This window comes from Ictalurus furcatus, unplaced genomic scaffold (assembly GCF_023375685.1).
Source record: "Ictalurus furcatus strain D&B unplaced genomic scaffold, Billie_1.0 scf2, whole genome shotgun sequence".
Classification (NCBI taxonomy): domain Eukaryota; kingdom Metazoa; phylum Chordata; class Actinopteri; order Siluriformes; family Ictaluridae; genus Ictalurus; species Ictalurus furcatus.
In genome coordinates this window covers 1094937-1120619 of record NW_026521051.1, presented here as the reverse complement: position 1 = coordinate 1120619, position 25683 = coordinate 1094937, and the positions used below count along the sequence as shown (strand labels likewise).

Below are 25683 nucleotides of genomic sequence, written 5' to 3'. Positions count from 1 at the left end.
CAATAAAGAGTCCTAATTAAGAGTAGACTAACACAAAAATGATCCATATTAGGAAAAAGGCTAATAGCTTTCTAAGGAAATAGTGATCTAAGGTTAAGGTCAAATTGATATTAAATGCAACCCATAGTAATTAAACATTATTTCATTTCTCATTTTATTTATATTTTATGAAGGTATTATAATATATATATATATATATATATATATATATATATATATATATATATATATATATATATATATATATATTAAATGATTTATTTTAACTAAGCATATTTTCTGTCTTTACATTTTAGTAGTTTTATTTTTGTTTCAGTTTTAGATCGTTTCCCCAGAACAGTGTCCATGTCTGCTGATAATATTGTGTTTTGGGGGGATAAATCAAAACATGGAAACTGGAGTTGACTTTTCTAGAGTTAGTGAAGGAGAGTTGCAGTGTACTGTATGTTTACAGACTGAACAGTTCTACTCTTGATTATGATTGGTGAGGAATTATTTAATAAAGAAGTCTGAATTAAACCCACCTTGTAACGTTATTATTAATTTACTCCGCCCGAAGCCACTGTGTCTACACGAGCAGGTGAAAGTTCAGATCATTTTGCGGGATCAATAAAAGATGGCGGTTGTGTGATCGGAGAGTTGAGAGAAGCAGATGATGTAGAGTTACTCACTTCATCATAATGGCTTCTCTGCAGTATTTCCACACTTGTACAGTGGACTGAGGAGATGAAAAGCAGTGTGAAAGTAACTGCTGTATGGTGTAGATGTATTTTGGACTTCCTGTAGTTTTAATTCCGTTTGTATTATACAACTCCGAACAGGTCACTTGCACCGGTGTGAATAAATATTTATTCACAGTCGCACAAAGTACTTTTCAGTCACAATGCGAGTGAAATGGTTGCACCGTAGAGCCCCGAGTTTATCTGCAAAGTTTTTTTCCCACTCAGCGTGATTAGGTTTAATGTCCCCGACAACCTCTGAAGTGCTATTTAGCATCGTGCTAATTTCATGATTTCCCCTCGCTCTGGAGCTCGAAGCGAAGCTAGCAACTCGAGGGCTAAAATGCTAATTCCGTTTCGGGGTTTTGGCACTACAAAATGACGTCATCCCTGCGCCACTCTATGGTGATTGGCTGTAGTGTAGGAGCCGCTTGATTTGATCTGCAGTGGAGTTTTCTGTGAGCGGAGGACGGAATTTAAATGTCAATATCGCAGTCGATCATGTTCATTTAATCGTGGGCAGTCAAAATCCTAATCGCGATCGATATTCCATTAATTGTGCAGCCCTAATCTGTACTAAAGAAGTTTTGGGAGCAAGCAGTTCACATTTTCAACTATGAAGTCTGCAGGACAGACAAGTGCTACAGTGCATTTACAATAGCTCTCAGTATAGCTCCATTCAAATATTCAGCAACAATGGACACATCAGCCACCTTGGATTTGCAGATTGAGCTCATTTTAAACCAGACACTAGAGAGAGACATTAGCTGAGAGACATGAGGTCATTTCCAGTAAGGGAACATAGTGAGTATCGATGCTCCCTGGTTTTTGTGGTGCGTTCTGGGGATATTTTGGGAGCAAACGTTCCAGTGCACTGGAAGGATTTTGCAATTGAGACAACACTTAAAATGGCTGACTCCCTGGTCTCTTGAACCCATACCCTAAACTCAACAGGAAGTCAGCATTTTGATTTTTCTCTTAATTTTTTCCTCCGTTTTTTGCCATTTCCAGGCCTCGTACTTTAACGTACTCCTCCTGTAGCTTTCATCAGTTCGGCATCACGTTCGGTCAGTCTCATCTACAGGCATTGACGATGCTAAATTGCGAAGCTTTTGAATTTTTGCTGCTCGCCGTGGGCGTGGCGCTCTCACAAATTTAGAAGTTTCACCATGAAAAAGGAAGTTGTTATAACTCAAACATAGAATGTCCAATCTAGGGATGTCACGATACCAAAAATCTGGTAGTCGATACCAGCAAAAATACACGATACTCGATACCCCTTTGTGTATAAATAAATAATACTTTTAACTCCTTTATTTAAACACTTGAGCATTATAAAAAACAACAGTCACATAATATAAAAAGCAATTACAAAATAGATATATAATAAATATGTAGGCATAAAATGTTTTTTCTTTGAGATGTTCTGAAATGAGGTCTGGTTTCGGTGTATAGTTTGGGGATCTCTGTATACATGAAGTAATTTTTGCCTGGTATCTGGGGTTGAACCGCTGAAGCAGAGGGAGGCAGAGAGGGAGGCAGGGAGGGAGGCAGGGAGGGAGGCAGGTAGGGAGGGAGGGGAGCAATCACATTTTAGCCCAGAACCTTTAGCTTGCCTTTGCCAGGAGGTTCAGACTTGGCTTTCAACAAGATAAAGAGCCAAGCATACTTCCACATGAACACCAAAATGCTTCAAGAAACTCAAAATCAGTGTTTTACAATGAGCTTAAAATGTCCTCCATGGTGGCATGGACCAGGACCCCTCGGTCTGCAGCATTACAGGAAGATTTCAGGTTAGACATCATGGGAAGAGTCTCGGTGCTGTTATTGTCTCTGGGGCAGACATCAGTTAACATTGTGACCCCTTCCCTGGAGAGAACAGCATTACAATTCTGAAAACAGTTTTTGTAAATAATCATTCACTACTTAAAGCATGTACCCGAGCTCCTGCTACGCAGTAACTAAAACTGTCTGCAACTCACGTGTTACTTCATTCTTTAGTTCCTTCTCTTAAGTGTAGAGCCTCTGTCAGTTTGTTTGTTAGTGTCTCTCATAAGAACTTCCCCAGAGTAGGACAACTGGCAAAACATTACTTGTGTATTCAAGCCACAAGCTCCCCCTCTGAGAGGGTTTTTAGTACAGGTGGCAACATTGTCACATGTAAAAGGGCATCTTTGAAGCCAGATAATGTAGACCAGCTTGTATTTCTTGCTAGAAACCTCTAGAGCCTGTCATAGGGTGTCATCAACCCCCAACAATGTCCCTGCCCCAGCAACATGTGTTCTTGTTATTGCTCACACTTTTTCTGTTTTCTTCAGCAACTCTGAGCATTTTTCATAATTTTTTTATCCTGGCTGAAGCACTTTTATTTCAATCTATAAGAATAAAATAGTAATAAGTTAAAGATATTAATATTGACAAAGGTGAGAGATTTGTTTATTTGACAGTGATTTCACATTTCTTGCTTGTATGAAGGTTAAATTCAAAATATTTTTTTTAATTTCTAAATTATTATATAGTTTTATAGGAGGAGGTTTCATAGACTTGGCATTCATTTTACAGAAGTTTGAAGGTACAGACATCTGTTGTGGGCGTCCTTGGCAGTTTTTCTGAGGATTTATATTGTTCATATCGATATCGGAGTTATATCGTATCGACCGAAATTAAGCAATATATCGTGATATACATTTTGGCCATATCGTCCAGCCCTACATGAAGGATGACCATGACAGGGAGTTCTCCATTACCTGTCAGTGCAAATTTTCACCGTGCCTTCGTGTCCTGACCTGTTTCTGATTGAGAAAGTGTGGTGCATTATGAAGTGCAAAAGAGTGCAACCAAGGCACTGTATAGTTGCGCAGCTGAAGAAATCTATAACGGATGAATGGTAGAAAATCCCGCTTGTTAATAAAAGAAATGGTGATGTTACACAGTGTTAAACAACTTTTTAGGAGTTTGTTGCAGTCATCAGATTTGAAATGAGTGTGAATTCAATTTATTTTTTAAATATTCAAAGTACAATATCAAATAATGTGTTTTCAATATAGTACAGGGTGAATTGAATATTCAAATGTCTCTTTGGTTTTGGGGTTTGTTTGTTTTGGTTTTTTTTGCATTTTCCATATTGTCCCAGCCTTTTTGGAATTGGGGTTATAGATAAAGAGAACCCAATTAAACTAATGAGACAAAAATATAATACTTCATCATTTATATATTGAGGGAAATGAACCAATATTACATATCTGTGAGTGGCAAAAGTATGTGAACCCTTGCTTTCAGGATATGGTGTGACCCCCTTGTGCAGCAATAACTGCAACTAAACAGTTCCGGTAACTGTTGATCAGTCCTGCACATCGGCTTGGAGGAATTTTAGCTTCAACTCTGGGATGTTGGTGGGTTTCCTCACATGAACTGCTTCCTTCAGGTCCTTCCACAACATTTCTAGTGGATTAAGGTCAGGACTTTGACTTGAACATTCCAAAACATTCACTTAATTCATTCTACCAAAAATGGTTAGAGAAGAAAAGTGTGTTTAAGGTTGTTTTCTTGCTGCATGACCCACTTTCTCTTGAGATTCAGGCAAATTAACTGCTAATCTTCGAGGTTCTTACTCTAAGGTTAGAAGTACAATATTTGTGCCACTCACAGATTTGTAATATTGCATCATTTTCCTCAATAAATAATTGACCAAGTATAATATTTCAGTCTAGTTTGTTTAATTGGGTTCTTGCCTACTTTTAGGACTTGTGTGGAAAATCTGATGTTTTAGGTCTCATTTATGCAGAAATATAGAAAACTTTCACATTTCAAGCTCCACTGTATCTGGTGTGCAGTGGCTTTGGTATCATGTACGTGTTGGGAGAAACAGTCTTCTTAGATTCACTCAATTCTGAATGTTCACACTTTAACTGTTCTTCCCCCCAGTTGTATAGTGAATATACAGCTTAATAGAATGATTAAAGATCTAGCAGCAAGGTCGTTTTCCCTATTTGGGGAAAACATTTATTATTAAAGTAGGGTTGAACGAAGTGCACTTCATTTGACTATTTATTGGAATTGTAACAAAATGTTAACTTTATCACTATTAGATGTACCGATTTGTGGTCTTATCCTCATTACAGGCACGGATGCTGATCACAGAGGAGAGCCTGATGACCACGATCGTCCGCACACTCCATGATCACCTGAAACGTCGAGACCAGCAGGGACGATTTCAGTTTGAACTCTACAGTGCACAAAAGGTCTTTAAATTCCGCAGGGTCCAGAGTCTTATAGAAGACCTCAAGTACGGCTGGAAAAAAGCAGAATGTGTTACACTGTCTGTCAGAGAATATCATTATTAATGATAATTAATAGCTAATCATTCTCATTAAACTTTTTTCTTTTAAACTCAGATATGTCCTGATTAGCCGTCCAACAGAGTGGACCGACAAGCTCAGGGAGAAGTTTCTGGAAGGACTTGATGCTTTCTTGGAGCTGCTCAAGTGCATGCAGTGTGTTTGTGTGTTTGTATAAGCCATGTTAACTTGCAGTTATAGATGTAATAATCATGTGGGGTGAAATATAGCCATGTTGTTTAATATCAGTAGTATAATGTGTGTTGGGGTTTGTGATTTCTGCAGGGTATGGACCCAGTAGTACGCGACGTGGACCAAGACATAGAGATGGAACCATTGTGGGTGACAGCCTTCACATTGCAGATGAAGCTCACACACATTATCTCAGTGATGCAAGAGTGGTGTGCCAGTGATGTGAGTACTAACACACTCACCAGTACTAGTATATTACAATATGTGCACACTCTACAGGAGTTCTGGTAGTGCGACCATAGCAGCAAATGCACATATTATTCCTGCACAAACTAAAACCAACAAGATCTGTCTGAAGATCACAGGACTTTTGTCTTTGTCATGTCTTTGAGGTGTATGGAAATGATTGGCTCTGAGTAGGGATTTCTTGAAGGTCAAAGTTCTACATGTGGTTGTAAATTTAAATCTATATATGGAAGCCTTCAAATAAGAAGGAAGTATTCGACGTGCAGGAAGTGGACAAAATAACTAACAGTACATGAAAAAGCATCTTGACACAAACAGCTATTGTGTATGGGTGAATCGTTGTGCCAGCTAACAGCATGCAGCCACTATAAAAATGGTCTGAAAATGATCCCTTAATGAGTTTTCAGAATTAACAGGCAACTGACAGAGCTCCAGTTCGGCTAAATAGTGGGTGTTGCAATTGCAGGTGCATCAGTCCCCAAAATTGGCTTGATGCGTTAGTCGGTGTTCCCAGTGTTACATGGTGTTCGGCCACACAGCGATTACATCACTTGCCCGCTGCGGCATTGCCCCTACTGTCATTTTGCTTTTTTCTAGTAATAAAAATCATTTAGTTCAGTTAGGACGCTGCAATTAAAAACTGAGCGCGTTTGCTCAATTCATCATGAGCCGAAGGGTCAGAGTCGCAGCACGGATCAGATTTCATTCATCACTTGACGAGATTGAGGCGAGCTCACTGATGACGGGATGGCGAAAGATTTAGGTTCAGGAGTTCTAGGTTTAATATAAGCGAGACCTGAAAGGGAGCTGCAAATGGCCTCAGTGCTTTTGGTGTTCACAGTACAGTTGGACTCGAAAGTGGACCCAGTTCTGTTTCTGGAAATTTTAGTGTTGATGAGATCTCTGATCACTTGGTGTTCACACTAACTCTTTTCCCATAGTTTAATAGTGACTATGCCATTCAAGATGGTTGCTTTACACGATACAGTCATTTGGCTGAAATGCTATGATAATTGCTATTACCACAGTGGCTCTGTTAGCTTATGTCATATTGCTAAACAAAATGCTGACATTATTGTAGGACCACATGATCCCAAAGTAAAACATCTGAGTTGTTTTTCTGTTAGGTAACGGAAAACTGTAGCTATACATGTACAGCAACTCTCAGGTTCTTTATCTACTGTATGGAGCAAATGTGAAGCAGACCGAGACTACTTTGTTTTCACAATGCATAAATTAATCAAAACCACAGAAGGTGGCCTGAGTACGGTTCGTTTGTGGGTCCTTTTAGGGAGGGGTCTGAGATCACTTGAATGTTCACATATATACACCTTATATAGGCCCGAGACCGCTTTGAGTGCTCAAATGAACTAGGTGTGTAAACGCCGTTAATGTTTCAAAATCAAGGAAGAGTATATCAAACATAGACAAAAGGGTTCAGCAAAGAGGAACAGTGGTCGCAAGTCAAAGCTACTGACGAAGCTATTGTCCGTAGCTATGGACGAACATAGTAAAGCTATTAAATGAACATGTCCATGAACTAGGCTCAGCAAATCTGTGCATTATGAGCTTTGCAAAACCAGGGCTGCCATTCAGAAACCTTTTGCATCAAATGTCAATGCATGAAGAATCATAACCTGGTGTAAAGAACTCAAAACTTAGACTCATGAGAAATTGGAAATAATTGTTCAAGACCAGAAGATATGTATGCTACAAACACTTCATGATGATAATCCCATGTCACATGATTGTACTACCCTTGTATAAAACTGGTTTGGTGAACACTAACACAGTGGTCTCCTAAATCACCAGGTTTAAACATCATTGACCCTTTTATGGGAGTATCTGGAATGCAGACTCAGTAGATGTCCGTCTCCTTTATCTCTTAACGAACGGAGGGGTTTTCCTGGTGAAGAATGAAGAACATCCCAACACAATGCACTCAGGACTTGCGTGACGGCATTCCAAGAATTTTTCAAGCTGTTCTGTAGTCAAAGGGCTGCATGTAATCCTTATTAGGTCCTTAAATATTGTACCGATTAATATCGTTACAAGTTTCTTTTTTTAACGACACCCTGTATGTGTGCATGTATGTTGTAGCCTGAAGTGATTTCTGACAAGATTTCTAGGTCATATGTAAATATTTATTATATTTATTGCTGGCTGCCTCACCTACACTAACCTGAATTTCTGAGAGGATATAACGGCAATTTATAATAGCTGCCTTGAGCTAACAGAACAGGAGATCTGAATGCAGTCATAAAACTACTTTTCAGTGGCCAGGTACCTACTCCAACATCTGATGTGTGCATGACCTTGAGTTTATCAATCAAAGACGCACCCTGCAATTTGCCTTTTGCATAAGGACTGTCCATGCTGAGCCTGTTATGTGCTATATATTTGCAGGAGTGGGTGCTAATTGAAGCCTGTAAGAAGTGCCTAACAGTTCTGACTCACTGCCACAGCGGTTTTACTGATGGAGAACAACCCATCACTCTTAGTATGTGTGGACACTCAGTGGACACCATCCGCTACTGTTTCTCACAACAGAAAGTCTCCTGCTACGCAGTAACTAAAACTGTCTGCAACTCGCGTGTTACTTCATTCTTTAGTTCCTTCTCTTAAGTGTAGAGCCTCTGTCAGATTGTGTGATTGATAAAGAAAAGCACATAAATGACAAAATACCAGTTTGAGTGCCTAGTGGTCTAATGAGGAAATGCTCTTTGGAAGCTCAATATATGCACTTATCCATTTGCATTTTGATTCGGCTGTTAGTGCTGAGGATGTCCTTAAGGTGATGTGCTGCTTTTGTCAGATGTAGTAATTCTCTTTAGTCACATGAGCACTAATGGTTTTTCTAAATTTTTATGTAGTTTATTTTGGATACAGGCAGAGGAAGCTCAGCGAAAGCTTAAGAGACAGAATGGAGAGGACCCAGGTAAGCTATTTCTTCAGTGATTGTAGTCATATCTGAAAATGATTGGTCAGCTGAATGCAGATTGCTGAAGTGTGAGTGTCTGTGTGTGTCGTAGCCCTGCCTCCATTCTGCCCACTGTTTGCCAGCTTGGTAAACATTCTGCAGTGTGACGTGCTGCTTGGCATGCTGGGAGCTGTGCTGCAGTGGGCTATGGAGCTCAGTGGAGGACACTGGTCTGAGTCCATGCTGCAGAGGGTAAATGTTTGTATGTTTTGTTAAAATGACATGATAGTGTCGTAAATTCAACAAAATGAAGCCCCCGGCAACACTCCAAGCATCCTGGCTCTGTTAGAGACCTTGCAGTGCGCGCCTCACTTGGAAGTGCACAAAGACATGATTCGCTGGATCCTTAAAGTAAAATTACATCTTGATTATGTTTGCAATGTGCCTTACTCTCTCTATGCGTGCACCTAATATGTCCACCAGGTGGCAGCCTAGCATGTTTTGCAATTTGCTCACTGAAGGTAGGCGCAACATACAAAAGATGACCTTTTTTACCATGAAGTTTAAAGCAGTGCTGCATCATCAAGACCTGTTTGAAATCCAAGCAGTGCAACACCGCTCAAGGTGGCGTGGCCGGTAGGCAAAGCAGCACCTCTCACCACGGTGAAGCACAAATGCTTCACTGTCACAAAGCGGTTTTGCTGCTGATCATCTGTAGGTGGCCCTAGGGGTGTTTTGATGTGGCTTATTGTGCGTGTTACTTAAAAGCTGTATGTCAACATGAATATTTAAATGACCTGTAAGGATTGCTTACTACACAAACTGAACTTCCATGCACTGTGATGTATGCATTTTATTTTCCATATAGTGAAAACTGTCAGGACACCTGCACCAGGCAGAACATGTACATATAAAGGCCATGGTGTAGGCCAAGGCTAATGATGTATTGTAGTATGTACTTTGAAGAGAAACAGGCAAATTAAATGTTAGTAAAATTGTAATGCATCTTCAGTATTTAATGGTATGGTGTGTGTATATACTTTTTAGTGCACAAATGTGTTCTATTGAACATCTGCTTAGTTTTGCAAGACTTTGTGTGTGCATGTAGTTCTAACTAGTTTCTTGTAAAAGTATTTTCCTAAATTATGTATCTTTTTCTACACAGATGGTGGTTAGCATTAAAACGATGCGCGAGTGCACAGCTGCTGCAGCTCCCTGTGAAGGAACAGGGCACTGTCACAAGGAGGTCAGACTTTGAGCAACTTTCTATTCCACGGACATATTAACCATCACCCTTTAAAGTGTTGAAGAGCTTAAATCTACGTGTGTGTGTGTGTGTGTGTGTGTGTGTGTGTGTGTGTGTGTGTGTGTTGCAGACTGTGTGGGACAAAGACAAAGCAGAGAGAAAAAGGAAAGCTGAACTGTGCTGGAAAAAGACCATGGCTCAAACATTAGAGAGCCAGAGTCATTTTATCAATAAGTACATAGATCTGCTCAAGCAGGATTCAGAGGATCTGGACGCCTCAGCCTCTACATCAGCAGAGCATAGGTACCTAAGCATGCTCGTAGTGGCGCAGCGTTCTTAATAAGTCAACTTGTATTGTATTCTCAATATCCAGTCAGTACATTTATGTCAGTAGATGCATGCATCAACAGCTCCTTGACTTTGCTGAGCAGTTGTCTGTTCTAAAAGTTCTTGCATATAATGGTGGTCTTCACATAACATAAGTAAATTCCCATCCTTAAACTCTATCTTGCATATTCATTTAGAGCATTTTCTGTTGGGGTAAATGAGTAGAGAGGATCCTAGGCCATTTTTAGCAATTTCTTGGTGATTAAAAAAAGATGAACCCATTTATTCAACATTGATTATTTTAACAAATTCAGAGGTACCTTAACATAAAATTAAGGTTATAGTGTACTTGTAACCATCCGTCTCTGCTTGGTACAGCCCCAGTTCATGTGACGGTGCTCTGGTGTGTGTGGGACCTCGTCGTTGGCGTGCCAGAGGAGGAGAGAGGAGGCAGATGGAGATGTGTATCCTGTGTCACGAAGCGCAGGAGATCCTACCTGATGGCACCGCCATGGTGCTCGCTGCCTTTGTCCAACGCTCTACGGTCATGTCCAAGAACCGCAAAAGACCCCCTCACAATCCAGGTAAGGTTATGGTTTACAGTGTGCAAGTCAAGTAATTGGATAGGTTTGAGTAGCCAGTGTGCTTATTTCTGGAGGATACATGTGCGTTACAGAGAGCTATGATCCCCTCTTCATGCACCCTGACCTGTCCTTTGGTACCCATACCGGCAGCTGTGGCCACATCATGCACTCTCACTGCTGGCAGAGGTGAGGAGTTGGGCAAAATGTTACTTCTAGACAGCCTTCTACTTAATCCCAAATAAAAAGTTTTGCTGCTTTCAAATGTTTGTGGATATAGGCAATAGAATCAGCAGCTAACAGTAAATAGTTTGTCTAGAAAATAATGTGACCTCTATTTATATGAGCAATCACAATAAATTAGCTAGTATTAATCAATCAGTCTGGATGTTTTGTGACTGAAAAGTCAAAAACCCAATCTGTGATGTACAGGAAAGTCTTCATGGATGTGTGGTGATCGATAAGATGTAGATAGAAATTGGATGTGTTTGGCTTAAATATGCGATCTGCAGATTATTTTTTTTTTGTCCCAATACAGTGAGCTGATCATCGACACAAAGCATGAAACGAAGCTTGCTATGTGCACTTGACTATTTTTCACTGTCTTGGATCAAGCCAGTGTTACTTTCATAGTCTGTAAACTTATTGCGCCTCATGGGGAAGCAAAGAACGTTAACCTGATCTGACCTTAGGAGTAAGTGCAGTGAGTATCAAAAGCTAAAGAAATCAGGTGATGGAACTTGTTACGCTTGGTAATCTTGTTTTTTATGTGGACACGCAAACTTTTTCTGCCCAATGTTCCCACATTCGAAGGACCTTGTTCATTCTTGTTCATTCTCGATGCCGCCACAATGTTTTTGCATCTAATAAACTCCCCTACCGCCATTAACACCTGCTCCACCGAGACCTCAGAGCTCACCTCACACCGCACCCCGTGATGGAGTGAGAGAGGCCGGGCTCCACCGCTCAGGTGAGCCGCCATCCCTACACTCCGCCACGAGATCAACAGCTCCCCGCAGCAAAAAAGAAAACAACTAATAACACCGCTTGCTTGCTAATACTAAACCAAAAGCAGTCAAAACGTTCCATAAGTAGGTATGCTCAACCCTGTCGCAAGCCTTTTCCTGGTCAATTAAAACCAAACCACATTCCAAATTAAAAATCCTTCCGACCTCTACAACATCCCTAATGAACGAAACGTTGTCGTGAATGACTCGACCCGGCACACAGTAGGTCTGGTCCGGATGGATCACCTCTTCCATGACTATACTAAGTCGGTTTGCCAATACCTTAGAGAGCAGTCGGTATTCCACACAGAGAACTGAAACAGGTCTCCATGATTTTATGTCGTGTAGATCTCCTTTTTTGGGCAACAGAGTCAATACTGCTCTGCGACAACTGAGTGGCAGCCGCCCCGTGACTAAACTGTCACCCAGTACCTCCAGTAGGTCTGCACCCATGTCAGGCCAAAAAGATTTATAAAAGTCAGCCGGTAGACCATCGATCCCTGGTGCCTTGCCACTCTCCATACCCTGGAGGGCTCGTAGCAGTTCCTCTAGGGTCAACGCCCCTCCGAGGTCTGCATGTGTTTCCTCTGACACCTGAGGGAGATCCTTCAAGAAGACGTTATCATGGGCCTCATCATCGGAGATTTCACACTTGTACAGTTCCTTGTAGAAACCGACTGCTCTCTTTCGAATTTCTCTATGGTCCCCTAAAAGTGTCCCTTCATCAGAAAACAGGCCATGTATCATCTTATTCTGACCATTCTTTTTTTCCAAATTAAAAAAGAATTTCGACGGTGCATCCATACACTCCACATTCTGAAACCGTGACCTGACCAGAGCTCCTTGTGCAGTAACGTCTAGCAATTTAGTCAATAAACTCTTTTTTGTTCTTAAATTTTCTATGCATACCTGCCGTCCTGTGTTTTTCATGAACTCTTGAAGCGCCATTATTTCGTCCTCCAAGGATTTCATGCGTAGAGTTGTGTCTCTCGTGACATTGGAGGTATACTGTTGACACAGCTGTTTAATTTGCGTTTTGGCAAAATCCCACCACCGCTGCACTGATTTAAAAGAACCCTTTGTGAGTAGTTATATCATACACTTTCTGTCAAACTGTCAATCAAAGTAGTGTGTTTGATAATTTATGACCCTCTGTGCTTCCCTGACTGGCAGGTCTGTAGGGGTGGTGAGGGGGGTAACCCTATGGAGTGTATCAGCTGGTCGATCTGGCTCCTTTGTGTCTGGGGGTGTTGTGGAGAGGTGTGTGTGTGTGGGGGGGATAGCCCCCCTCCCAACAAAAGGTGTTTTTGTTAATGAGTTTGTTTTTTGGTGGGGTGAAATACGTCTGAAAAGAAATAATGTTTTTAATGTGGGGATGTGTTTGTGTTCCTGTGTGGCGTTATTTCGTTTGTGTAAACACATTGTTAGAAAAGCATGATGTTTGAATGTGTACAGATATGAGTAGAATATTTTTGTGTGAAATAAATGAAAACAATTGTTGATTATGTTTTTAGGGATCCCGGTTTACCTTTGAATAAAAAGTTTAGGAGTTAAAGCGTCTTTTTTTAAAAAAAAGAATCTGTTTAAAATTACATACATTCTAAACACAAAACTTTTAGGAGGTAAAAATGGTTAAAAGAGCTGTTTAAAAAGAATCGCGCATATTACACGACTTCTAAACAAAGATCCTTACGAGGTAAAAATGTTAAAGTGCTGGTTAAAAGAATCGCCGTAATGTCTAAACTAGAAGATAGTTTTTTCCAGAGATGTCTTCCAGTCGCTGTGTTAAGCAGTAATGAAGTTAAACTGAGACACCTCACTCTCGCTAAACCCCGCCCACCATACGTGTTTTCAGACACGCCTCTCTCTCTCTCTCTCTCTCTCTCTCTCTAAACACACCCATACACGTGTTTTCATCGTAGCCAGTACGTTCTGTCAAAATGTCAATCATGGCGGTAGAACTAGAGGGCTAATTTATGGCCTCGTCCTTGTCAGGCCTGCGTTTCTCTAGGAGTGCTTCATTTATGGCCCTTTGTTTCTTCCTGACCAAGAGTTTTTTTATGAGCAGGGGGGTCGTGGTGTGATCCTACAGATTGTTTATGATAATGAGTGTCTGTGGGGGTGTTAATGGCAGTAAGTGTTTTGTTTTATTTTTATTATTATTATTATTATTATTATTATTATTATTATTATTATTACACATAGTTAAGAATGTTTTTATTTATAAACGAATTTATGGGTTTATTGTGGTGGATAAAACAGGTATCTAACGCTACAGGTGATGATGATATTGTGTCTATCCCAGACATCGTAGACGAAATCAAGTTTCTGAACAAGGCAAGCGGTACGTGCGTTGTTATTCTTTATAAGTGTTCGATCCTATGTATGATGTGTATGTGTTTAATGATTTTACTTTATTTTACACAAAGGGGCGAACACAGAAGTCCCGCGAGTCAGGTTGGAAAACCCCGTGCTGGGTAAGATCTGTAATAATGAGATATTTATCTATGTTTAAAAGTGGTTTAAGATGTTTTGTTATGTATTGTGTTCGTTTGTTTACTGTTCAAGGCTTGTCAAATCTTGTAAACAAGATCGCTGCACCCGAGTTCAAAAATAGTGCTGCGGTTTCCACTGAACGCGGTATACCAACGAGCTCTGGAAAGGCCGAGCGTAAAACAGTCGCTCAGGTCCACAGCGCGGGTGTCGCTACGTCTAAACGTAAACGATCAAGATCTCCCCAAGATCTATTTTTTTTTTTTTTTTTTTTTTTTTTTTAAAAAAGAGTGTTTCATTCATAGTGCCGGTATCCTAAGCAATGTTTTTTTTTTTTTTTTTTTTCCAAGAGTCAGCTGTGAATGAACCGCGCGCTATAGACTCTTGTTTGAACTGGAATCAGGAGCTGTTTGATTCGTGGGACGCTTGTGTATTTACCCCGGTTCCTGGAGACAGTCTGCCTTCAAACCAAGAAGCATTTGGTCGCGAGGCTACTGTTATAGACAATAACAGAGACTTGGCGGAGGTGATACGAACCGGGTTCAAGGCCATCGAAGATCGTATTGCTGGATTTGAAAAGACTTTTGCCAGCATCACCGAGCGTCTGGACATTATAAAGATGCTGATTCTTCTCTATAATCAAAGTGTTGTGGAAACGTCACAAAACCATACCATCACACATAAACAAATCATAGCAACCCGGAAGCTTCTTGCTGGGGAGATTTGTCGCGTTGATCACAGTCAACACCTGACGACGGAATTGTTAAAACAGCTTGTACAGCTGGTTTAAAACAAGAAACTTGGGTGAGTTGTACAATAAGTATTTTATATCCCTGTGTGTGTGTTTGTGTGTGTGTGTTTATTTGCTGGTTCGTATCTGTTTTACTGTGTGTGATTTTATTTATTTATTTATTTATTTATTATTTTTTTTAAAATAGTTTTTGTTTCCATTCCAAAAAAATCTGTAAAAATGTCAAAGCGGTGTGGTGAAAACTCGTGTAATCTGGGAGCAGCAATTAAATTTAGAAGATGCGACGACGATGGTGTGTGTACTTTTGAACAGCGTGGCAATACAGAGACGTTACAGGGTTTAATTCGGACAATGGAGGATCTGAATAGACAGCAGTCTACAACTGATACTTTGTTGGACTTGTTAAACATTGTTAGATCAATGGCTGAGGTTCAAACAGAACCACTGCCTAATTCGTTGTTAGACAGCGATTCAAATTCACAGCAAGTGGGGTGCGGGTCAGACAGTCAATCGTTTAATCCTTCGGAGCCAAATTTTGGGTTATCCGAAGCCGCTATTGAGTCTATCGTAAGAGAGGGTGGGTCTGTTGGTGGTTATATGGTGGTACCGAGACGCAGATTTAATGGATTGGAGATACGGCGTCGTATAAACATGCGTGTGATAACCGCTCCAGACCTGGCAGCGTACGCTATATTTCTGCATGATATCATGTCTGAAATAGTGTCGTTTTCCAGACTGCTGGCTTCCAGATGGGGGTTTAATCAACATTACCTTGAGAGGCCCTATTCTACCCTCTGACGTTAACGCTGTCTTGTCACCTGATAATGATTACGATTTGCACATATCAACACAACAACTAGAGAACATTATGCAAAGTAATTCTGACGTACGGGCTGATGAATGTCTAGATCTGAATGTGTCTATAGCTCTCGGTAAACAAGGTGGTGCTTATCGAAAGATACGTGATTTAGCTCATAACGAGGTGATTGCCAGAAACAGAATGAATCTGTTCTGTCCCAACAACGTATCTAACAATCTGTGTTTTGCGATCTGTCTGTCCCATTTTCTACAACCGCATACGCCATGTAGTGAACTTGAGTTGTTAGCCGCGTCTCTACAGAAAACTGCAGGGTATTCGGTACAACAAAAGATAGGGTTTAATGACATCACACGGTTTGAACGGTTGTTATATGTTAAAATAGTAGTATTCCATAGGACATGTTCTGGTCTGTTGGAACACTTTACGAACAATGACGAGCCTCATAATAAGACCGTGTTCTTGTATTTACACAACGAACATTATTTCTTGATTAAGAACCTAAAAGCATTCATCGGTACACCATACGTGTGCGAATACTGCTATCATGGTTTTACTAGCCGCAGAGACCACGGGTGTAAATACGTTTGCGATGTATGTAATGCACCTGATCGTCATAAATACGTTGGCAAAACGAGGCAATGTCACGATTGTTTGCGGTACTGCAGATCAGCCTACTGTTACAACGCGCATAAACAGACGCAAACAGGACAACAGTACGCTCAGTGTGATGTCACTAAATACTGTCAGAAATGTAGTGGGCGATATCACGTCAACGGCGCCACACCACAAAAACACGTGTGCCCTGCAGAAAACTGTATCCATTGTAAAGCTGAATTGGTTAATGACGGAGTACACCAATGTTTCATACAACCGATAAAAATGGAACCACCTAGCGACAAATACATTTATTATGATTTTGAGACACAACACACGGACGGTAAACACGTAGCGAATTTCGTATGCGCCATTACATTTAAAGGGGAAGAGTTCACAGCCGCTGGTACAGACTGTATAGATCAACTTGTGAAAAAGTTTAGACAGCCTCATTATCAGAATTACACATGGGTTGCACACAACGCTTCAGGGTTTGACAATTTTATACTATTGGAATATTTTGCAAAAGCAGGGCTAACACTCCAAATTACTATGCAAGGCTGTCGGATCATCTTAATGTATGATAAGACATTCAAGCAACGTTTCATCGATAGCTACTCTTTTATCCCTATGCATCTGTCCGTGACATCTGCCGCGTTAAATCTAACCTGTGCTGAGAGAGGTCATTTTCCACACCTGTTCAATAGAATAGAAAATGAAGACTACGTAGGCCCATACCCTGACAAGCATTTCTACAGCTATGAGACAATGTCTGACAAAGAGAGGGCTCTGTTTGATGAGTGGTATGTTATGGTGTCGGGTAAGGTTTTTGATTTAAAAAAAGAGCTCGCCATGTACGGCAAGAACGATGTCGTTTTGCTCCGTGAGGCATGCATGAAGTACCGTGACGAGTTCATACAACGTACTAAACTCGACCCATTCAGATACACCACTTTTTCTTTTTCACACTAACTGTTGTTACCCAGATGAGGATGGGTTCCCTTCTGAGTCGGGTTCCTCTCAAGGTTTCTTCCTCTTAAAACATCTTAGGGAGTTTTTCCTCGCCACCGTCGCCACTCAGTGGCTTGCTCAGTTGGGATAAATTCACACCTTTAATATCTGTATACCGTGTTGATATTTCTGTAAAGCTGCTTTGAGACAATGTCTGTTGTAAAAAGCGCTATACAAATAAAATTGAATTGAATATCACTAACATTACATGGAGCATAACGTTAGCTGGTTTCACGACCACAATGCAGCTGCCTCAAACAAACGTAATAGTCTTTCAGGCGCTTCGCCGAAGTCCAGGTGTTTCCTCGCTTTGTTTGAAATGAACAATAGCATCGGCTGCACGCCGGCACCCGATTCTACCTTTCCTCTCAATGAGCTTTCCTCTCTTTTCCTCTCAATGAGTCGGGGCGGAGCTAAACTTCTGTAGTTTTTCCCGTGTGCTTGTTGGCGTTTTTCTTCTTTACCACTTGTGGACCGACTAAAACACTTATGCGTATTTGCTGCCCCGTTCAGTTCCGGAAGAATTGCAACCTCCGTACATTCATTATGTACCTACACTACTGCAGAAAAACAAGTACCGTGACCTTTTAAAAATGTTGGTACTGACTTGTTACCGAAGTATCGGTTCGCGTGACATCCCTACTAGAGAACATGTATGATAAAATTCAGACGAGAGGCCACCTTTCCCTGTGATGTTTTTAGATTTAGTTGTTTAATGGCAGATATCACTTCACTCTCTTGAATTTTAGTAGGGATCACATCTATATCATATTCATAATTTATGAACGTTCTCAAGAGACCATCGTCAATTTCTATTGGTTTATACATATTTAGACAAAGGTTGTGAACAGTTTTCCTTATTTCTTCAGGTTTTTGGATTATAACCCCATCTTCTGCTCTTATTGCCTCGATGAGAATGCCTTCTTTTCTTTTATTAAACAAATTACTTTAGTGTGATTTAAAGACTCTTCCATATTAATAACCTGTATATTTAATAAAAAATTATTATGATGTTACCTTTTTTATTTTTATTATTATTTTTTTAATTTACCTAAACATTCTCTTCATTCTCGTCTTCTTGGGCTTTTGAGCTTTAATTTTATGTATTGCATCATTATCGTATTGTATTTTTCAGGGTTTTTTGTTTATTCTTTTACTAAAAAGATAACTTTTCTATTTAAAACATTTCTTAACTTGACTTTTTAAAACTTCCCATAACTCACAATTATGATTAGCAAATATGTCCAAAGTTTTAATTCTAGTTATTTCTTCTTTTAGTTCTGATACCACAGTAGAACTTTTCAGGATCTGTGTGTTTAATTTCCAATAATTCACTCTCTCTTCACCTTTTAAAACTAACCCCACAAATAACAGTTAGGTGATCAGAATCCACTAATAATTTTGTTGCGTAGTGCTTCACTTCAAAGTTATTATTTACATAAACGGTCTATTCTGGTTTTACAGATAGAATCTCATCTTGTAAAATCCTTTCTTTTTAGGAATAAAGTCATAAACACATTATTAAGTTGATGTTCAATCATCATGGATTTTAGGAAAGTACCCTCCCTCCTAATTTTACATGCTTCAGTCACTATTCTATCTATTCATCTTGCTCTTCTGTTACCTAGCAGAATTTTCCTAACCATATCTTGTGCTGTATTGACATTATTGTAATCTTTCTGTCACAATAATAAACGTCTGCAAAGGCTAATCTTCCTGGAATTACTTCACATATTCTAATGAATTTAAATTTACTATTAAAAAATAAAATCGCTATTCCATCGGCCTTACTTTCTCCGATTGAGAACACAGACGAACCTTTAGACCATATTTTTGTACTATCAACATCCTCATACGAATTAGTCTAGTTTCTTGGAGACATAAAATATCTAAATATTCTTGACTTAATATATTTAGTTTTTTATATCCGTTGGATATCGACTGAACATTACAAGTAGCAACAGTTAACTTAGAGGAAACCATGAGATGTTAAAATATTAAAGTCATATGTCCACATAAGTCAGGTTTTCGATTTCTTCTTACCTCGGTTCGTTGTACTAATGACGGTACTGTCCAAATCTGGTGATGTTGAATCCTGTCGTCTCTTCTTTAAAGGGTCATGAAACCTCCCTCTTGCCTCTCAATGTTTTTGAAAGATGCAGCTTAAATGGCTGTGGATGGCTGCGTAAAGAAGGGAGGGGGAGTGGGCGTTGCAGGGAAAGGCAGGAGTGGAAGAGGGGGCGAGCCTTCAGAACACTCGCAATAAAGGTGGGTAGTGACAAAAAGTTTGCAGATGAGGCAGAGGACTTCTCTCCTCCTGAATCCCCATGGCTAAATGGAGACACAGTAGATAGCAGTGCAGGTCCTCTGCCCTATCTATTTGAACCATTAGCCCCTGGCGAGACTATGGAGGAAAACATAAATCAAAACTGGAGGCAGCATTGATGAGAGAAATGTCGGAATGGTAGCTAGCTAATAGGCTCAAGCTTTTCACGAATAAAAGGTGAAGGCTCTTCCCTTCAACCCGGCCTCTCACTGCATAGTTTTGCACGTGACGGCCCGTGGAGCTTTAAGCAGTTTAATTACCTCAAAAGGCAAGTAAAACTGTCGGTTAAAAATTACACATGTACCTCATTTGAAGGGATGGAGAAGTCCTCGGGACCGAGTACCACATCATTGTGTAGACGCAAGCTGCTTAAATGAGCAAGTCCGAAGTCCACCTTTCTCCAATTCTGATAGCTCTCCCGAGAAAACACACTCGAACTCTTACACCACTGAAACAAACACCTCCGACCCATTAGAACGCTTCTCTCATCTACTACAGCTGTAGGAAAGCACCACGTGCTATCATGAGTAATTAAGACCGCATCTTCTCATAGGATAAGAACATACAGGCTCATGAATAACTGAGACACCTACGTCTCATCAAAGTACTATAGTACATTACCACGTCACAGGCATACGACGAGATTTTAAACCAGGAAGACGATAATAGCGGAAAAAAGCTCAAAATTAACCAGTTTTCTCCTACGATTAAAATGAACGGATGCTAAGATTGTCTTTTATGACGTGTGATAAGAACACCTCTGTTAAAATCTCAGAAATCTCGGATGCTTTAAATCCTGTTCAATCGGAGAAGTAGGCCTAGTTCCCGTCGGTTCCGAAAAGGGGGTTGTAATAAGGGTAAAAGTGTCTCTCGACTTTTTCTTATCTTTTAAGTCCTCCATGATTTTCCGTTGTTGCTTGAGTAAAAGTGTTCATCTTCGCATGCGTTGCAAGGGAGTCCTCACTGAATGCATCTCCTAAAGCTCCTTCGGAGCCGGTATCTTCATCAGTTGTCTACGTGTCGCTGTCTGTGTAGCTGCTCTCCTCGTCACTGGAATTATCCACTTTTTCCACGTCGTCTTGTTCCGGGTGTAATGTAAACTCCGTATTCTCGGTGCTCTCCTGTCCAATGACGAACGTAACAATTTCTTCACTTTGGATATTTTTCTGTGTTTCTGCTTCCTGCTCGGTGACGTTAACTTCTTGATTCGGTAGATCAGAAGGATTCTCACGAATATCTGATTTAAACCGCTTAGTGTAGGAGTTCGGGAAAGAAAAGAAATGATGTCCCGAGGCTCCACATAAAGTGCACAAAGAGACGTTTGTACATTCCTTCGATGTCCCAATTGGCCACATTGCCAGCATTTAGTAAGGTCTCAATTTTTTGCATGATGATCTTCAGACTGGCTAATAAAACATCTAGCGACTTGTCCTCGGTTAATAATCTGCCCATTATACGGGCCTAGAGAGATGCTGTTTGGAATGTTAACATATTGGCCATTTACATTTTTTCGTAATTTAACTTGATACTGATGGACTCCGTACCAAAGACCAAATTGATCTACTGGTTTTTCGACGGGTTTTAAAATGTCTCGGTAACATTTAATATGAAGTTCAATCTTCTTCATCCATAATTCGGCCGGTCCAAAATGTGATGACAATCGTCTTGATGTCCATATTGATGGGGGACAAAAGTCTTTCCATCTGTCTTCATTGGTATTAAATAGCTCTAAAAAGACAATCAGAGCACGTTCACTGTTAGAACAAAGCTCAAACTTTTTCCGGTTTGGTAAGCTGATGAACGAAGGTTTTCCACATTCAACCAGCTAGATTGCAAGAGGAGCTCTCCATCTTGGTCTCGATTACAGTAGGTGGTATTTCAACTTTTTAACTCTATTCATTTTTGCCTGTATACATCCAACATTGCATGGAGCAACAGTTAAATCTGAAAACGACATAATATTTTAAATCAGGCATACATATGACACATTCCTTCTCCATTCTTTCCACCCTGCCTATTCCTCGCTTGTATGGGTGATGTGTTGGGTCTTCCAGCAGGAGTTAGGGAATCCTCGCTGAAGTTACTCCCAGATGCTCCATCAGAAGGGGTGTCATCTTCATCTGATGTTCCCGACTCGCTGTCACTGTCCGCCGAAACACTGTCTTCACTGTCGAACAAAGAGTTTACTTATTTCCCATGATCCTGTTTTGAATTTACTGTGGATTCCACAGTGTCTGGCTTATCTTTGTTGTCGATGGTGGTTGATCCTTCAGTTTTTTCAGTATCCTGCTCTTCATCTTTATTTCTTTTTTGGGATTGTCCTGGCAAAACCGATGATTCTTGACTAATGTTTCTCTTAAAACCGTTAGCGTATGATCTTGGGCAGGAAAAAAGTGTGACCCAGCTCTGCACACGGTGCAGGAGGCGGTGTTGGTGCATTCTTTCGATTTGTGGCCACACTGCCAGCATTTCAGAAGGCCACAATCCTCTGCATGATGGTCTTCTGAATTGCATACAAATCATTATCTCATTTTTAAAGAACATACCCTTATCACTTGACATGGAAAGGTTTTTTTTCTTTTCTTTTCTTTTACATGGAAAGTATATATCCAGATATCTGTACAGCTGCTTTGTGACAATGTCCATTCTTAAACACGCTAGGTACACAAACAAAGAAACAAACCAAATGCAAAGGTTAGATACACCGATGATTGATTCAATACAACTCTGTTCAAATGAATACAGAGGCCTGCTCAGACATCACAACATTTGAAAACTCGCGGCGTCATAAAGGGGGAAATCATCAATCATACCATCAGGATAGTTCTAGAACTCGGGACGCTGCTCCGATCTCACTATATGTGTGTGCGTGCCGGCCAGACAGACGGTATGCGGACAGCACACCAACACAACACATTTAAAACACAATCATACGTCATGGTGATGATTATGAATGTACTGCTATGTAAATTTTATAATGTTAAAGTACACACCTTGATTTCTATTATAATAACATTATTAATGTATTTCTAATGTTATTAGACATGTCATTCTCATCACTGCTCATAGGTAACTTAGTGTTCCCTAGGTGGCCTCATCTATTTCACTTCGAGAATATCCACAAATAGGGAAGAACATTACCTTTATCTTTGTAATGTATACAATAATGATCATGAACGGGTTAAAAAGGGGACACAGTAATATAAACCATGTAATATTTCTTACCCCACTCGGGCCTAACTACAAATGTACTCTTATGACAGAATACCGCTGCTGGGAAACTGCCGTTCCCGAGGTTGGACACACGAGGGCAGTCAAGCTCCATCCAGCACAACACACAACGCCACCTGAAACTGAAGGTAGGTTTGGGCTATTTTACACTGACGCAGCTCATCAGCGTTATTACTATAAAGTGTATCATTTTCACACATCAAGGACGATGCACGGAGCTTCTGAACTATTTAACAATAGCTTATTATTATTATTATTATTATTATTATTATTAATATCTTGTTTTTAAAGAACATACTTTCATCACTTGACATGTTTATAAAAAAAAAAAAAACACCTTTCCATGTACAAATTTACAGTCACAAAACAGCTGTACATGTATCTGGAGACATTATTTCAATGTCCATTCTTAAACACGTTAGATAAACAAACAAAAGGAAAAGGTTAGATAGACCAAAGATTTAAATACAACTCCGTTCAAATGAATACAGGCCTGCTCAGACACCACAACGTTTAAAAACCTTGAGATTTGCGGCGTCATAAAGGGAACAACCGTCAAACATACCATCAGGTTAGTTCTAGAACTTTCACATCAGCTACTGCACCGAGCTTCATAAACAACCTCGTAGAGACATCAATTAGATTTGGATCACCGTCTGATCCGATAGAACTCGATCAGGCGACTGAAAGCTTGGAGTCAACACTCCGCTACACGCTAGATAGAGTGGCTCCACTCAAAAGAAAATTAATTAGACAGAAAAAAACGAACACCCTGGTAAAACGATCAAACGCGAACCTTAAAACAGACCACTCGACAATTAGAACGTAAACGGCGTCAAACCAAACTGGTGATATTTCAAACAGCATGGAAGGAGAGCCTACTGAAATATAGAAAAGTCTCTCCACCTTAATAGGAGATAACAAAAACAATTCTAGTTTTCTATTCAACACAGCAAAATTAACTAGGAATAAAACCACTACAGAAAGAAACACAATCAATACATAGCAGTGAAGATTTCATGAAATTTTTCATTGATAAGGTTGAAAATATTAGATGTGAAATTCAGGCTATTAAATTAAAACCAGACAGTATTAGAACTAACCCTGTAGACGATAATATAGCAATATCAGATCAATGTTTAGAATGTTTTACTCTTCTTAGAGAGACCGAACTAGCTTCATTAATCTCTTCAGCAAATTCATCAACTTGCATAGATACTGTGCCTACATGTTTGTTTAAACAGATTTGTCCAGGAGTAATTGAACCACTTTTAAATATAATCAACTCTTCCCTTAGCACTGGCTCTGTACCTAAATCACTTAAATTAGCAGTTATTAAACCCCTGATTAAAAAACCTGACCTTGACCCCTCTCAACTGTCCAGCTATAGACCAATATCAAATCTCCCCTTCATCTCTAAGATTTTAGAAAAGGTTGTACACAGCAGCTATGCTCGTACTTACATAGGAACAACATTCATGAAATGTATCAGTCAGGATTTAGACCTCATCATAGCACAGAGACAGCGTTAGTTAAAGTAGTAAATGACCTTCTACTGACCTCTGATCAGGGTTGTGTCTCGCTGCTTGTGTTACTCGACCTTAGTGCAGCTTTTGATACTATAGATCACACTATTCTCCTTGATAGATTAGAAAATGTTGTTGGCATTAAGGGAACAGTCCTCTCCTGGCTCAGGTCTTATCTGACCGATCGTTATCAGTTCGTAGATGTAAATGGAGACTTCTCCACACATACCGAGGTTAAATTTGGTGTTCCACAAGGTTCTGTTTTAGGCCCACTGCTCTTTACTTTATATATGCTACCTCTAGGTCAAATTATTCGTAAGCATGGAATTATCTTCCACTGTTATTCTGATGATACACAGCTGTATGTTTCAGCGAAGCCAGAGGACAGACAGCAGCTCAGTAAAGTTGAGGATTGTGTAAAGGACATTAGACGTTGGATGCTTATTAACTTCCTTTTACTTAATTCTGATAAGACAGAAGTACTTGCATTAGGCCCACGTGTAGCTAGAAGTAATCTTTCTGATCACATGGTTACTCCGGATGGACTTTGTTTCATCATGTGCAGCAGTAAAACACCTTGGAGTGATTATTGACTCCAGTCTATCATTTGATGTTCATGTAGATAATATTACTAGGATAGCTTTCTTTCATCTCAGAAATATTTCTAAGATAAGAAACATATTGTCACTACATGATGCAGAAATACTAGTTCATGCTTTCGTCACCTCTAGACTAGATTACTGTAATGCCTTACTGTCTGGATGTTCCAGTAGGAATATAAATAAGCTCCAGTTAGTCCAGAATGCAGCTGCTAGAGTCCTAACTAGAACCAGAAGATACGACCACATCACCCCGATCTTATCCACACTGCATTGGCTCCCAGTGGAATCTCACACTGATTATAAAATACTATTATTAACCTATAAAGCACTAAACGGTCTTGCGCCACAATATCTAAGCGACCTTTTGGTTTTATATGATCCGCCACGCCTACTTGGATCAAAAGATGCAGGCTATTTGACGGTACCTCGAATAGTGAAGGCTACAGCAGGGGGAAGAGCTTTCTCTTATAGAGCCCCACAGTTATGGAACAGTCTTCCAATTAGTGTTTGGGACTCAGACACAGTCTCAGTGTTTAAGTCTAGGCTGAAAACGTATTTGTTTACTCAAGGCTACCCTGACTAGACTTTCTGTTACGCTAAGCACAGTCCTAATAATCTTTTCTCTCCTCTCTCCTTCGGCCGAGTCACACATGATTTTATGGAGATACTAGAGATCCTGATCCTCTCTGCTCTCCGGACCTGTCTGATCCGTTTCGGATGTCCTGCCTCTGGATGGAGCTCTCATTACTCCAAT

At 40.1% G+C, this 25683-nt stretch overlaps 1 protein-coding gene across 18 annotated transcripts in view; it reads left to right on the top strand.

Annotated features, from left to right (window-relative positions):
- LOC128604704 (E3 ubiquitin-protein ligase UBR2-like) overlaps positions 1–25683 on the top strand; it is a 134347-nt gene that overhangs the window by 21371 nt on the left and 87293 nt on the right. For 11 of the 18 annotated variants that reach the window (XM_053619811.1, XM_053619819.1, XM_053619813.1 and 8 more), the window contains 10 exons: positions 4841–4960; positions 5114–5220; positions 5342–5470; positions 8384–8432; positions 8527–8666; positions 9580–9660; positions 9791–9963; positions 10366–10571; positions 10664–10757; positions 12749–14342. In XM_053619811.1, the coding sequence (XP_053475786.1) occupies positions 5182–5220; positions 5342–5470; positions 8384–8432; positions 8527–8666; positions 9580–9660; positions 9791–9963; positions 10366–10571; positions 10664–10757; positions 12749–13013 (1176 nt within the window). In that variant the 5' untranslated portion in view covers positions 4841–4960; positions 5114–5181 and the 3' untranslated portion in view covers positions 13014–14342. Of the gene's footprint in view, positions 1–4840; positions 5005–5113; positions 5221–5341; positions 5471–8383; positions 8433–8526; positions 8667–9579; positions 9661–9790; positions 9964–10365; positions 10572–10663; positions 10758–11106; positions 14343–25683 lie in introns of those variants that run through there. The other 7 variants (XR_008385260.1, XR_008385259.1, XM_053619820.1 and 4 more) reach the window with 7 other exon arrangements.